This window comes from Lepidochelys kempii, chromosome 9, assembly GCF_965140265.1.
Source record: "Lepidochelys kempii isolate rLepKem1 chromosome 9, rLepKem1.hap2, whole genome shotgun sequence".
Classification (NCBI taxonomy): domain Eukaryota; kingdom Metazoa; phylum Chordata; order Testudines; family Cheloniidae; genus Lepidochelys; species Lepidochelys kempii.
This window is the reverse complement of record NC_133264.1, coordinates 35024252-35040073: the sequence shown is the minus strand read 5'-3', so window position 1 is coordinate 35040073 and position 15822 is coordinate 35024252. Positions and strand designations below refer to the sequence as shown.

The 15822-nt window shown below is 39.1% G+C and overlaps 1 protein-coding gene across 6 annotated transcripts in view; it reads left to right on the top strand.

The window, feature by feature from the left end:
• The window catches only part of RHBDD1 (rhomboid domain containing 1), an 88865-nt gene that overhangs the window by 22359 nt on the left and 50684 nt on the right, over positions 1–15822 (top strand). For all 6 annotated transcript variants that reach the window (XM_073359898.1, XM_073359894.1, XM_073359896.1 and 3 more), the window contains 2 exons: positions 10462–10550; positions 12280–12330. In XM_073359898.1, the coding sequence (XP_073215999.1) occupies positions 10462–10550; positions 12280–12330 (140 nt within the window). The remainder of the gene's footprint in view (positions 1–10461; positions 10551–12279; positions 12331–15822) is intronic.

The window sequence follows — 15822 nt, the reverse complement described above, 5'->3', positions numbered from 1 at the left end:
GTAAGTTAATTAAATCAGTCTCAGGTCTCACATAATTTTTTGGATCCATTTAGGTATATATACATTGTGACATATGAGCAATGACATCTGGTACCCAAAATAAATAGAGGAGTTGCAGGTAGAATCTGCATCTCTCTCTCCTCCACACCTTGTAGGTTGATCGTGCTTGTCAAAGAGGAAAAAATGGGACACCTTGCTCCTGGGGGTTACTGCGAAGTGTTTTGGTTGGGAAAAAGAAGGGACTACCCTTCCTTTTCCTACTCACTTATCCTGTTAGAATGAAAAACTGGGATATATTGCATGAAAAGGCTTGGCAGGCAAAAACAAATATTTATCCATCTGTCACTTTTTTACTGTTCATTCCTAGTGCCAGTCCCCTCTTCTCCCCCATCTATCTCTTTTTATCCCATTTTCTCCCAAACCCTACACCAATTAAACCACAACCTCACTGGCCACATGACTCTATTCTACCCTATGATCAATCCTCCCAACCCATCCTATCCCTCTTTTGGTTTAGAATCTTCCTCTTCTTCCTTTTCTACAAATTTCTAGAAAATTGGTTATATATCAACAGTGTTAGGGCATAGAATATTTTATAACTTCTTAACCATAATGGAAAATGATAAACCCACCAAATATTAATTTTTTTTACCAGTCTGTGAACACCATTTACCTGCTTCAGGGGGTGGTTAAAAAACATGAGACACACAAAAAAACACTCCCTAATCAAATGGTAGTATAGCTTAGGAAAAGTTCCCTGAGCTGGAAAGGAGGAGACGGAGAATTTAAATCTCCACTCTTAGTGATGTTTAAATTCCTGTGCAATTTACTAGCCTTACTATTGACTGCTGTCATGAACTCCAGTCTAGGAGACAGGGAAGAGCTACTGAACATTCCTACACCCACTCACCCACAATTTTTCACTAAATTGGCAGAGAGCTTGTGCAAGGTCATTGCAGGCATAGAGTCAAGCTTTCTAACATGACCAACACAAATTTTATAATTGCACTATACTACATTTCAGTGTGTCTAAACTACTGTACTATTTCTAACCACTATATTACTCACACTCCTCTACCAGAGTCTAGGATAGAATCTAGGTTCCTGATTACCAGTATTCTGCTGCTGAATAATAAAATAGTTGTGTTACCCACTCTGAATGTTTGTCAAGTCCTTCTCCAGTGGCTGATCTGGAAAGGGACTTGCAATTACTCCTGTAGCTCAAATAGTAAGGGTCTAATTTAACACTCTTGAACGTCAGGGGTTTCAAACCTTGCTGCTGATCTGTGTGGGGGAATGGTATGTTTGCATGTGATTCACACTATGAAAAGACCACTTTAAAACAGTTTTTTACTTAAAAATATGTGTAAATCATAATGTCAATCATCACAATCATGAATCATCAAACTTGTATTCTAATGCAAAACCTGAGCAGTGACTCCAGAAGTGTTAAGGCAGAATAACTTCCTGAATCCATGGTATTTGTGGAAATCATATATGCTAATTTATTGATATAATTGATATAAAAGCATATGAGATGACTGTTAAGGTTTTGCTTTAAATTGCACATTTGAAATTGGGATACGGATTGGTTTTTGGGTATCTTGGAGATTGAATTGAAAGTCTTATGGGGCACTATAATGTGTTATTTGTGGAGTATGCAATATGAAGATGGAAAAGAATGCACAGATTTTCCTCCTTAATTTCTTTCTTCCATGCTTTTAAGGTGGCGGATGGATGGGATGTCTCCTGGCACAATTTTACTGTCAGTGAATGTAGTTGTGTGCTGATTAAATTGTAAAACTACTATAACTTCTTTGACATTATTGCAAAAACCTTCCTACTTCTTTCGTATGCATCTTAAGTGAATGTCTAGTTTGTTCAGCCATCTAACTGCTGCATCACTGAGGGTAGCAAGGCATTACAATTTACCCTTCTGTCTTCTAATGGTGCGCTCCTCTACCACATTTTTGACCATCTGCTTTGCTGTTTGGTAGTCACATTGTGGAGCCTGGATTAAGCCAAATTTCTGTGTTGTGGTAGCCATTCTGGCTGTTCCAGGCCACAGATTGTTAAGCCTAGTCTAGGATCTGCATCCCAGATCACAAATTGTTGTATCTAAATAAGGCCTTCTGAAATTAGTCAGCATGCCTGTCTCTCTATCCCAGAGTTGCTGCCAGTCTGTCACACAGCTGTTGGCTCTGATATACCATTGTTCAGCTGAGCTTTGGCAGCGTTAGACATGAGTGATGAACAGCTATTGCAAAAGGATGTAATGAAATCAGTCGTAATCACTGCAGGTGTAGGTGTTTTCTCCTGGAGGCAAGCAGATCTTCTTATGGAATTATGTATTGCTTATTTGCACCTATTGGAATCATTGTCAGCCTTGTGTGCAGCAGGTTGCTTTAATGTGTCATAGCCCTCCATACTGTTTTAGGGTGACGTTATCTTGTCTTCACTTTTGGGGAGCTATCTGAGTCAACAAATACAAAGTTAATGTTAATGTGTGGCTAAGGCAACCACTAATGATATGGGTGGTTGTGTTCTGCTCTGAATAAACAAGACTCACATGACTACTTCTTCCCCAAACTGCTGCAAAATATTTTGCTGGAGTGAATATCAGCACCAGGACTGAGGTTTGTAGAACATTTTGCCTCTACTTCCGAGGAGGATCCTGGATTTTGGCAGTATGGGAGGTGATCTTTTTCTTTAAGTGTCCTAGATGAGATTGGTGTGTTAGACTGTGGTCCAGATTGTTTCCTAAATAAGTGGCAACTGGCTGGAAATGGGGTGGACTGTCCTCAACACAGGCGGTCAGGAGTTGATTGGCCAGGTGATTGTTCAGATGGAAGGTTGTGGCTATCATCTTAGACTCACTTAATCTAAGATTCCACTGATAAAGGTAAACGGACAGAGAATTAATGTCCTGGGCGAGTGACCCATCTATATCCTGTAGATAATTACCAACGTCCGCAAGACATAAGTCATCTGCGTACATGTACTTATTGGCCTTAGTTGTTGGTAGGTTGTAGGTATATATGTTGAAAAGGAGACGAGCCAGAACAGATACTTTTGCGAGTCTGCTATGGAGATTCCTGAGCTGGCTGACTTTGTCTCCAGCTTGCGAGATGAAACTGCAGTTTATTTCCACGATGAACCAGACCAGAGCTAAGAGGGAATAGTCAGCAACATATCTCTCATTTGTGTCACGTAGAAGATTACAGAGAGCCTGATTTTGATGCGCATCAGCAAGGTTATTGAACCACGAGTGCCCTTTGTTCAGGCTGTGATCAGACAACCCAAGTTCAAATTATTTGCCTAACACAAGACATTGAAGATAGCTTCAAGAAGGGCAAGAAAGTTGGTGCTGTTCTGTGGATCTGTCAGCTGTATATGGTACTGTCTGGCATGTGGGGCTGATCACCAAGTTGTAGCAGACTGTAAGCCCATGGCGGAGTCTGCGTATTATCATCATGGAAATGATGATGAATCGGAGAAACTTTCCTGATTTTAATTAGAAATCATATTCAAGTTAATGAATATAAATCCATTTTTCAGTTTGTCAAAAATGTTGTGTATGTAAGTTTACATTCGTGCCCAATCCAAAGAATCTGCAAGGTTTGCATTTAATTACAAATCAATAGAACATAATGAATCCCCTTACTTATCAACAACTGTTCTCCATTTCCTCTTATAAAACATCAGTTGAAAGCCTATCCAGGCAAATAGCTCTTATGTTGTCTCCTGAAGCTTGTGCATCTTGGAATATGAAGAATTTCCAAGGGAGGCAGGTTCAAAAAATATGGACAGCTAATAACATTGCCACTGATAGTGAAAATTAAAAATCAGAACTCAGCAGCAGCTCTTGACTCCTATTGTGAGACATGGAAAATGGGGTGATCTCTCAGGTAATCATATCCTCCAAAGCCATTTAGAGATTTTACATTATAACTAACATCTCCAGTTGTATTCAAATGAACAGATAACCAGTATGGATCTCGGAGCACTGGTGGTATGGAGTCAAAATTGCCTTCCCCTCTCAAAACTTTTTGTGGTAGCTGAAGTTTGAGTCTGATTCAACAATAGTCTTTGTTGGAGTGCATTTCAGTAATCTAGTCTTGAAGCTGCAACGGTTTAGATCACTAGGGCAAGGTCCATCTCAGAAAGACATGGACTCAAATTAGGTCTGATGATGATGAAAAAGGGACCGTATGCCACAGCATCACCTGAGAATCCAGGAGTGATGGATCTAGAAATAACACTCAGATTGCAGACTATTGGGAAGGATGGACAACACACTTTGAGAGGCAGAAGAGGAGTGCAGTTTTTATCAGCATTACTTTTTCGTCTTATTCAAAGTCACACCTATCCTGCTTGCTCACCTCCACTCTTCCATTTCATTCTGTTACTCGAAAACTGCAGACACTGGGTTTGACTTTAAAAAAGGAGATGAAGGCCTTACATAAGGATCATTGGGGTGGAAGGATCCTTGAAAGATTTGCCTTTTGGAAATTTGCAGAGAGCAATAAGCACACTTACTGAAGAATTATCCTATCCTCTTCAAAAACAGTTGTGTACAGTGATATCCAAGATTATTTATCTACAAAGACACGTGAGTCCTTAACCTGATCTTATTACCAGGAGAAGATAAGAGATAATGGTACTCCTTCTGAAATAAACCCCAACTTTTGCCAGACTGGTAGAGGGAAAAAGTATGGGTTAGGGGCTGGGTGCTCTACTGAGTTTCACACTGCTTCTCAATTAAATTACAGGGGTTTGAGAAAGATGAAGGAAGGAAGATGGATGACCCCCCAAATACTTGGAGGGTGAGAAATGAGGAAGAGAGTGGGAACCTAACTTTTCAGCAGCCAGGAAGTTGTTGAGGGCAGTGTGATGGGATTCACCACTGACTCCCTGTGGCCGGGAGTGGCTGCTCCCTTCCTGCTGGGTGTCTCCTGACCAAGGCTGCTCTGCCTCTGCAGTGTCCTGCCTCTTCCTGTTACTTGGCCATTTGGCCAGGTCACTTAAATAAAGTGAGGTAATAAGAATTCCCTTTCAGGGTGCATCAGAATCTGGTCCTACTTTCCTTCAGGGAGGGGTCTTCAGGCAATGGTTGTCTGGTAAGCTCTTGCCTTCAGTCAGCGCTTTCCTCAGGAGCTGAGGGCTGAAGATCTGTTCTCTTCCCTGGTCTGCCAACAAAAGAGCTCCTCTGCTCCCCTTTTAAGTTCCTCCTCATTCCTGTGCATGCAGGTGTGGCAGGGTGGAACTGCCTGAGCCCAGAGCAGATCTTAACCCCTTGTTGTTCAGTATGGGATTTATATACCCCATCACAGCATGGGTAGACTCTTTCCATCCTCTGCCCCTTTCAGGATGGTGTAGCTGGAGAAATGCTCTCCCTTTCACTAGCTAGTTGGGAGAGAAAGACAAAGAAAGTGGAACTCTGCATCTTTTTGAGGATGGAATCTGGGGTCACATGGGCATATTGCATTTCCTTACATGCTTTGATGACTCCTAAAGGCAGCCATTACCCATATTCTGGCTGAGGTATCCATAGGAGGAAGGCTTACAGAGATCTACAGTGAAGTCTTCAGTGTATTATTTGTTGCAAAATAAGGGTATTTTATAATGGATCAATCATGTAGCTTGGTAAGACTTAATAGAATTGTAAAAAAACAAAAGACACTCAAAGAAACAAAAAAACCTTGGTGGTTTCACTTTCTTAGAGAACCATCTGAACATTTTCTTTGGTTTCATTCCATGTGGGTTCAAGCCCCCTGAGTTTCAAAGAAAGCTAAAATCTCAAAACAAACCCCAGACAGAACTTCCAATATAGTATTACTTTTTTAGTTTGGCAACACGCACAACTGAGAATTTCAATTTTTCATGTAAAACCAAAAACCATTCCAGGTTTGCTCAAAACTGGGCTTAATTTTGCAAATATTGAAGGATAATTTGTCAAATCTGATTTGAATTTTGAGTTTTTCATGAAACAAGGAGAGTTTTGTATAGTTTCAGGTATCATTGTCAACATTTTGTACAGCTGTAAGTTAAAAGATTTATGTCATGAGATTTTGATATTTTGCTATATTACTGTGTAGTCTGATTAAAAGCTTTGTATTTTTGCTCACTAGTTGAGTTTAGGGACCACACTGTTAATATCGCTTGTATTTAAATACTGCTTTATTGAGGAGAGCTGCCTTATAGCTTTGCCATGTTAATAGTGATTATAGTTATTGACTTGTGACTTAATTTGCTGATGCTAAGAAACTTTCAGTCTCCTTCAGGTTTTAGTTTATAGCTTCCTCTTTGAGAGCTGCTAAATCAATGAGACAACTTACTCTTGCATGGCAAACATTTCTGTTACTTTGAGTACACCACCTATCTCTTGCCTGCAGTACCATTAATATGTCTTCACAGTAATGTTATGCCAATGAAAGCTGTAACAGCAATATAAATCGATTCAGGAGGTACATGGATAGAGTGTGTCCTCTTCTTTTCTTGAATTGGTTGTGGGCACATTTAAAGAAGTGACCTGTTGTAAATGATCCTGCAACTGGGAATTTCAAGAGTGTGATTGAGATATGCAGGTTAACTGTGGCAGCAGTTCAAACAACACAGTTCATTGGTGAGAAGCTAATCTTTTGTCTGACTGCTCGTTGGAGTGAAAATAATTGTCTGTGCTGCTATTCACCTCACCACCTCCTCTAAAGATTATTTTAAAAAGTAGTACTTCCCCTTTTTATTGTAGTGAAATTAGTGTCACTATTCCTACATATAGTAAATCATTAGGGCCATGTAGTTTCCTATATATAGAAATTTACTGAGATAATATAATCAACACGTTGCTTGGCACTAATCTATTAAACATTTATAATATAAATATTTTCTTCCTACTTGTTCATTTTAACAATCTAAATGCTGCAGTTTATGATAGTTGGAGTTTTCTAACATTCTGCTGAAGTATTTAGTTGTTTACCATTTTACTCTGCTTCATTATTTATTTATTTTATTTTATTTATTTATTAATAATAATTTATTGGTAATACAGCAGCTCTTGGTGGGGACCCCCAATCATTGCTGAAGCCTCTGTGTGCCATCACAAAACAAATAAGTAGTTGTGCAAGGTGCTATTTAAATATATATTATACACTTTGCCCTGAAGTACTTATAATCTAGTAAAACAAACCTTGTCAGTGGGGGTGGGGGAAGGGATAAAACACACATCACGTCTTTATTTATATGCATTTTATGTAGATACTTCTATCTACAACTACTACTACTACCAAATTGTGTGCTTTGTTTTCAGTATTATACCTAGCCTAACAGCTTTTTTTTTTAAACAAACTGTTAGCTTCCCCAACTATTGTACATATGCCTATTGATAAAATTACACAGGTCAAGATTTTCAGAACTAGCAGTTTTGTGTACCTGAATATTTGGGTGTTCAACTTGGCACCTAAAAAGGGTGTTTCAGAAGGCATATTCAGAAAATGCCTTTCTAGAAAACTGAGGCACCTGGAATCTTTAGTCAAGCTTGAAAATGATAACCAAAATTACCTTTCTGTGCCAAAACTCTTAAATAAAACCCCATCCAATATCCATAGGGTTGGCAACTTCCAGCCTCTGGTGTCACATGGGGAGGCCTTCAGGTATGTAAAGCCAGAAGTGCCTCTATTCTCATGTTGGCTCTGTGTTAGATTGGTTGTCATGAGTGAATTTCAAATGGTTTTGTGCAAATTGGTTGTCATGAAAATCTGCAGGACTAATTCAGACCTGATTCTACAAGCTGTTTTGTGGGTGGACTCCTGTGCCCATTTCTGTGTCCAGTCCTGTTGACTTTGGTGGGGTTGTGCACTGACTCATTACATGGGTCCTCACTCTCAGATTTGAGCTTCCAGATTTGAGGCTTCTGGTACTTGCCTGAAATACATCAATGTTTCTTGAAAGGGTTGGTGAAATCACTGTTGAAATTGTTTCTGACTGAAACTAGGGAACAGGGAATCATTGGATTTTTTCTTAAATTTAAAAACCTACTCTTTAGAGCAGCAGTTTGCAAACATTTTGAGCCGAGCCCTGCCTTTGAGTTAAAATTTTTGGTTGTGCCACCACAACCAAGACAAAAATAGAGACATGCAAAAGTATGCTTGTTAACTGTCATAATCATACAGAAAGAAAAGGAGTACTTGTGGCACCTTAGAGACTAACCAATTTATTTGAGCATAAGCTTTCGTGAGCTACAGCTCACTTCATCCATGAAGTGAGCTGTAGCTCACGAAAGCTTATGCTCAAATAAATTGGTTAGTCTCTAAGGTGCCACAAATACTCCTTTTCTTTTTGCAAATACAGACTAACACTACTGTTACTCTGAAATAACCATACAGCTAAGAGTAGCCTAGAATTCCTCCTTACCTGTAAGGGGTTAAGAAGCTCAAAAGAACTATTTGCACTAGAGCCTTAATGGGAATTTAGGGATTTTCCTGAAGAAAATTTCCAATTTCAAATTCCTTAACAAATCAGTAATTGCTAGGAAAAACCACAGGATCATAGAAATAGAGCTAGCAGGGAACTCAAGAGGCCCTTTAGACATCCCTGGCAAGTGTTTGTCCAACCTTGTCTTAAAAACCTCCAATGATGGGGATTATACAACCTCACTTGGTAACCTATTCAAATATTTAATTATCCTTATAGTTAGAAAGCTTTTCCTAATATCTAACCTAAATCACCCTTACTGCAGATTAAGCCCATTACTCTTGTCCTGCCTTGAGTGGATACTGAGAGCAATTACTATCTTCTTTATAATAGATGTTAAAATAATTGAAGACTGTTCTCTGTTCCTTACTCCTTTTCCCCTAGTCTTCTTTTCTCAAGGCTAAACTTGCCTGATTCTTTTAACCTTTCCTCATAGTTCAGGTTTTCTAAACTTTTTATCACTTTAGTTGTTCCTCTGGACTCTCTTCTGTTTTGCACATCTTTCTTAAAGTATGTTGCCCAAAACTGGACACAGTACTCCAGCTGAGGCCTCCCCAGTGCTCAATACAGTGCAACAAGGTGCTCAATACAGTGCAACAATTACCTCTTGTGAATTGCATACAATATTCCTGTTAATACACCCAGAACATTAGCCCTTTTCACAACTGCATCACATCGTTGGCTTATATGCAACTTGTGATCCACTTTAATAACCTCCTAATAATCTCCAAACGATGGGGTGCACTCCCCTGGTGGAGTGCAGAGGAATGTTCAGGGGGCACAGTGGGGCCTGAGCCAACCCCAGTTGGGGGCAGGGAGGAAGCATCGCCCAGCCCCTCTCTGCCCCAAGCTCCATTCTGGCCTCAGCCCCAGCTTGGCTCCCGGCCTCGGGCCCCAGCCTCAGCCTTGCTCCCGGCCGCAGCTTCGGCTCCTGGCCCCAATTGTGCCTCTACTCCTGGCCCCAACCGTGGCTCTGGTCCTGGGCCTGGTTCCATTCTTGGCCATGGCCCAGAGCCTGGCCGTGGCTCTGGTCCTGGCCCCAGCTCCCGACTGCAGCTCCTGGGGGTGAAGGGCATGGACAGATTCCATTACAGGTAAGGCGGGGCGTGACAGAAAAAAGTTTGGGGACCACTATCCTAGATCCTTTTCTGCCATACTACTTATTACTTAGTACTACTATATAATGAGATTTTGAGTAGGGGTCACACTGGAGGGTCTTAGAAAACTAAAGAGTAGGACCAAATTTTTCCCACATACAGTTTTAAAGACGCCTTGCACTGCTAGCCAGTTTATAGTGAGTTCATGGGAAAGAGAACTTCATTATCCACACCATCACCAAAATTAAAAATATTAATTATATAAAGCTCTTGTTTAGAAACAAAGCCAGATCTGTTTACTTACAAAAGCTATTGTTGCCGCTCATATATATTTAATATTTTAAAATGTGCAGTAGTTCTGAATTATTTTATAAACACAGTGTGGTAATTTACCTCTTACAATGACCTGATTTACCATGGCTTTACTCCAGTTTTATGCTTTTGTTGCTTCGCTGATTTCAGTAGAGTACCATTGATGTAAAACTGGAGCAGTGTAATGCTGAATCAGGAATTTCAAGAGCTGAAAGAGAACTAATTTTAGATGATGCTTTTTGTACAACAGAAACAAACTAAAGCTGAATGAAATTTATACAATTTGTTTAACTCTTCTTATTTTGTTTGAGGCGTATTGATTCTTGTAATACATCAGTCACTTTTAGCTCCTCCTTTGGTCAGAGGTGTTCCTTTAAAACATATTGTGGTTGTTACTCATTTCAGTGGTCAAAAAAGGTGGAAAATGTTGTTCTTTGAGATGTATTAAACTGCACAGAACAAAAGACATATGGAACAAAGACTGCAAACTGTGACCAATTGACATACATTGGAATAATGGGAATACAGAATATATCTAATCGTCAGCCATACAAACTCTCGCAAATGATTCTGTTCCTCCCAGGACTTCTTTTGCTGGGCACCTGGCAGGTATTCTTGTTGGATTGATGTACACACTGGGGCCTCTGAAGATGCTCATGAAAGCAACTGCAGGTATGTAGTGAACACTCTTGGCGTGACAAGAAGTTAACAGTCTAGCTTAATATTAAATTTAAGATTTGGGTTATTAGAAATACAATAAATGGAGCCAAGAACAGGATCAAATATTTTTCAAATGTTTGTACTTCCGAAGACAATAAATTATTAAAAAAAGATCGGGGTAAAGTTAAAATGCTATTTAAAAACCTTAATTTTAAATGAAATGTAGTAAACCCAGAGAACTATCATGTTGTTATATTATACTGAGTATGGTACATTTCTATCTTTTTATTACCTGTATATATTATATTGGAAGTACCCACATTTTAAAAATGAGCTTTTGGCGTTATAGACAGTTGTCTAAAGAATTTTCAATATTGTTGATTTTGGTATTGTATTACTACAGGTTTACACAAGGTGCTAGTTAAATGGGGGGGAAATGCAAATACTGCATATCTGTATATTTAGAAATACAAACCATGGGCCCAGTCCTGCAACTCCTTATGTGAGTAGTCCCACTGACTTCACTCTTTCAATGAGGTAAAAATACAAGGGCCACATTACTGAACGTTTGCAGGGCTGGGCCCAATGACAAAGTGTGTTTTTATATGTTCATTCAAAAATGTAAATAGTCAAAAGTAGTGCTTTGAATTTTCTATAGTAGCTGATGTTCTCAGCATAACAAAAGCTTTTCACAATAAATATTTGTATAAACTAAAAATATTAATAAATATGGATATGTAGCTTATTTACGTGATAAGGTTGATTAATTATTTTATTCATGATACCTTGTTAAATGTGAATATAGCTAATGTATAATGAGGCTATATTATCAGTTCAGAAATCTGTGCTCTTTCTACTTTTCACCAAAGCTGTTATATTAAATGATTTGTTTTAGCTCTATTTTTAAATACTAAAATAAATCCTTAACAAATAATCCAGTAGGTCACTAGCCTGAAGATTTATCCTACTTGCTGTCAGTGCTTGAAGTGCGTGCAGGGTTTGGTGATGAAGCCTCTGTAAGTTCTAGATATATAGGACTTATAAGTGACAAAACCAAGAGAGAGAGATTTCACAACCCACTTGGTTGATATGAGACAGTTTGCACCTTTTTTACAGGTGAATCTTTCACCCATCTGTAGCAGTACTGTCTGGTGGTAGAACCAGTGTTGTACAGTGGGTGGAGCAGGATTTGAAGAGAGCTCTTTGCTGCCCGAAGGATATCACTTGGGCACTGCTGTGCAGCTGGGATTTGGGGGCAGGGCCAAGAGATTGTTTCCTGGATCCTCAAGTCTTCTCTTCCTCCTCTTGTATAGCAGGGCACAGACAGAACAGGGGCTAGTCTAGCCATAAGTTTTCTGTGGAGTGGCCTGAAACTGAACAGCTCCTTTCTCTACTCCAGAGGAGCTCCCCAGTGCACAATTTAGCTGCAAAAATTTCCCAACCATTAATTCTGCAGAATGTTTACTGGGCTGTTTGTGGGTATTTTCTTTTCTGCATGGTTCTTCCCTTTTTATTATATCAGACATCACTTTGAGACTCAGAGAAAAATATAAAGATTATAAACATTAAATACTTTGATTATTGCTGGGCAAAATTTTATAGAAAACCCGCTGTTCTAGAGCCTCATCACAAAAGACCAAGATTCTGTAGGTGGTATTACTGCAAAGTCAATTTTTAATTTTTGTAGAAGGATTATAAAACTATTTATGAATATTAAGTGTATCACATTTCTTCCTGGTAGGTGGCTTTTTCTGCTTTAATGATTCTGTAAGACAGAGAGACTACTACTCAGGTGAGCACTTTCACTCAATTGTCTAAAGACTTTGTTCACTTTTCCTTTCAACTTTGTATTTTTTTCTTTAAAATTATAAAAATAAAGATACAATTTTATGAATTGTAGAAGATTTGGTTATTTGGAAAATGAAATTTGGTTAAGTGGGGGAAAATTATGTATGTACATAAGAAAGTATTTTGGCCTCAAAATATACAAATAAAATAACTAGGTTTTTTTTTAAATAGCAACTTTGAACATTGTTCTTATTAAATTATATGAAATTCAAAGCATTCACGGTGGAAGACTATATGTTGGTGATACTGTACCACATTTTTCCTTCCTGTTTAGGTGACTGTATAGGTAGTTCAACAGCAGTTTCTCTACAAAGAGGCTGAAAATCTCAGTGGAGGAAATTGGTTAGAGTGCAGTCTTTTGTACCATGTCGCATTATGTAAATACCGGAAGCGTGAGGTGTATGTAGACATTGGTAGATGTGTTGAGACAAGTGCTGGTGATTTCTGCTTCACATAGCCAATACCTCACAAGGTATGCATACTGTATGTAGGCATAATATTAGTCATGGTGAAAACCTACAAAGGATGACAACCCTTAGTGTAATTATCTCAGTAACTCTCCCATTTCCTGAACCAGTGAGCAAAAGAAATGATCTGTGCAACCAGAGTTAGTATACTCCACCCACTGCATTCAGATTGAGTATGAATTTCAAATTGCCATTTTTTAGTAAAAACAGTAATGGTTGTGGAATGACACTTAACACTGTCTCTATTTCTTTCTGTCATGCTATTTTCTTCACTGCTACTAGATGTTTTTCTCTTGTTACGTAGTAGTAATAGCAGCAGCAATAACAACACAGCCCTTAAATTCTCTGTTCTCCTCTCTGGGGTGGGCCCCTATTGGAAAAAGCAAAAGCAAAGTCAGATCAGCAACATTAGCAGTGGCATTAACACTTACTGCTAGTCTTGTCATGCAATCATTTTGTGATGCCAATGGACAAGGAACATTGTTTTAATGCTACTGTACAGCAGATCAGGCAACTAACTAGGGAAACAATTTTTAGTAGCTGAGATAGTTTTGAGATGTTTCTTTTCTAAAACATTTCTTCTATGCATTTATTGAAGGACCCAAAGAAAGTTTCTCAAGGGAACTGCTGGGGATGTCATTTACTATGCTACTAATATCTGGATCATCACGAAATTTTTCATTCATGCCTTTCCTATCTTTGGACACTTAACAGCTTAATTACTACCTTCTTCCTTCCTCCTAAGGCTCTTTTAATTCTCCAGCCAATGCATGACCCAGAACCCCTACACATTATTTCTGCTTCACATGACCCTCCTCAACAAAGATCAGAGGGGTAGCCGTGTTAGTCTGGATCTGTAAAAGCGGCAGAGTCCTGTGGCACCTTATAGACTAACAGACGTATTGGAGCATAAGCTTTCGTGGGTGAATACCCACTTCGTTGGATGCATGTAGTGGAAATTTCCAGAGGCAGGTATAAATACGCAAGCAAGAATTAGGCTAGGGATAACGAGGTTAGTTCATTCAGGGAGGATGAGGCCCTCTTCTAGCCGTTGAGGTGTGAACACCAATGGAGGAGAAACTGCTTTTGTAGTTGGCGAGCCATTCAGGATTAAACAAAGACAGAATTCCATGTCCTGGATTCCATTAATATTTTTTCTGAGTATTTTCCACCTAATAAGAGCTCTGACTGGGTATTTTCCATATCAAAATATCTGTTTGTTTGGTAATCCCTGGCACTTGTGGCAATTAAAGATCCCATAAAATTTTTTTGCAAGAGTGGGTCTAGTTTCCTGTTCAAATTTTTCCTGCTGAATGGTGATGGGAGCCATTTAAAGACACATTTTTTTCTGTGCTTTCAGTTAAGAGAACACCATGAATTTAAAAACTCTTGCATATGAAATTTTTTTTTACCTATGGTTGTTTAGAAGTAACAACTAAGATTTTCTCAAAGGATCTCCACAGTGACACCTTACAAGTTAAGAACAGTTCATGGCACAAAGCCTCAAATTTATTAAATAACAAGAATATTTTAAAAAATGGAGGGATATGCAGCAAAGGGTACTATAGCCACTCAGCATGAGCCACCCCTTTTCATGATTTGGCAGATACCAAAGTAAAAATGGCTAACCAGGTAGAGATACTCTGTCCCACACGAGTCTGGACATTTAGCTTGTACCAAGCCATGCTCCATCCCTGTAGAGAGGATTAGGGCCAACACAGGACAGACTCGAGGCAGCTTTTGCTTACGAGTATCAGTCCCACCTACATAAGAATCACAATTCTGGGGGTTACGTACATCTTCTCTTTCTTGCCGTCCTGGCTCAAAGAGCAGAACAAATGTACTTCCTGCAAAGAATACATCCACCACCAAAATTGCAACATAAAGTAGTAGAACACATGGAAACGTTAACACAATTCTGTATCAATCAATATAGTAACTTACATTTGGCAAATATGTACCAATACAGTCTCCCAAGGATAGCGACCAACTGCTTTTCTTAAGCTTTGTTTCCCTCCTCCCCCAGCATATAGGTGGGTGGGAGGGTAGACCTTGCTGTAGAAGAAGGAGCACCTGAATGGTCCTTTGATTCCTCCCCCAGCTCACAACTAAGGAGGAGGGTGCAGAACATTACGCTTCTGCATCTCCCCCTTTAGGCTGAGCTGGCCAATAAGAGGGGCTCCTTATCACCAAAGGTACAATCTTTGGTGCAGCCCTACATCAAGCAGGGCTGTGATTGATTGGGAGAGTCTGTGTGGAGGGTGGCAGGCTGAAGGAGTATGCATTAGCTACATTTTCATGAGTGACTGCCAAGCTACTTGTAGTTGTAAACAGTATTTAATTTGTTTAGGATAAGTACTTGAATGTTGGGTTATTTAGAAATGTAGTTCATGAAAATATGAACGGTAGAATTAGAACAGTAGGAACCCCACATAACTTGGATGTTGTTTTGAGGCCCTTTCTCATTATGAAATACAATTTGAGGGCTTTTTGTGAAGGTAATGAATCAAATGCAGTACCTTGAGCATATAAGACTCTGACTATGGAACAGATGTAAAACATGACTCGTTCTTTTTTTATGGCCAGGAACATATTTACATTTTTTAGTGCCAGAATTATTTTTATAATGTTCAAATGTGCAATGTTGCAGCCTACAATTCAGTAAGCAGTTACTGAGCTAAGTTTAGATTGGATATTAGGAAAAACTTTTTCACTATGAGGCTGGTGAAACACTGGAATGCGTTACTTAGGGAGGTGGTAGAATCTCCTTCCTTAGAGGTTTTTAAGGTCAGGCTTGACAAAGCCCTGCCTGGGATGATTTAGTCAGATGGGGATGATTCTATGATAAGTGCAACATAAAATTACATCCAGAAGATAAACTTACATTTACAGGAGAGAAAATCTTCATTCAATGAACATAATGTGAATGGGGAGAAATATGTAAGGATTGCATCAAAAGTATGTACAAA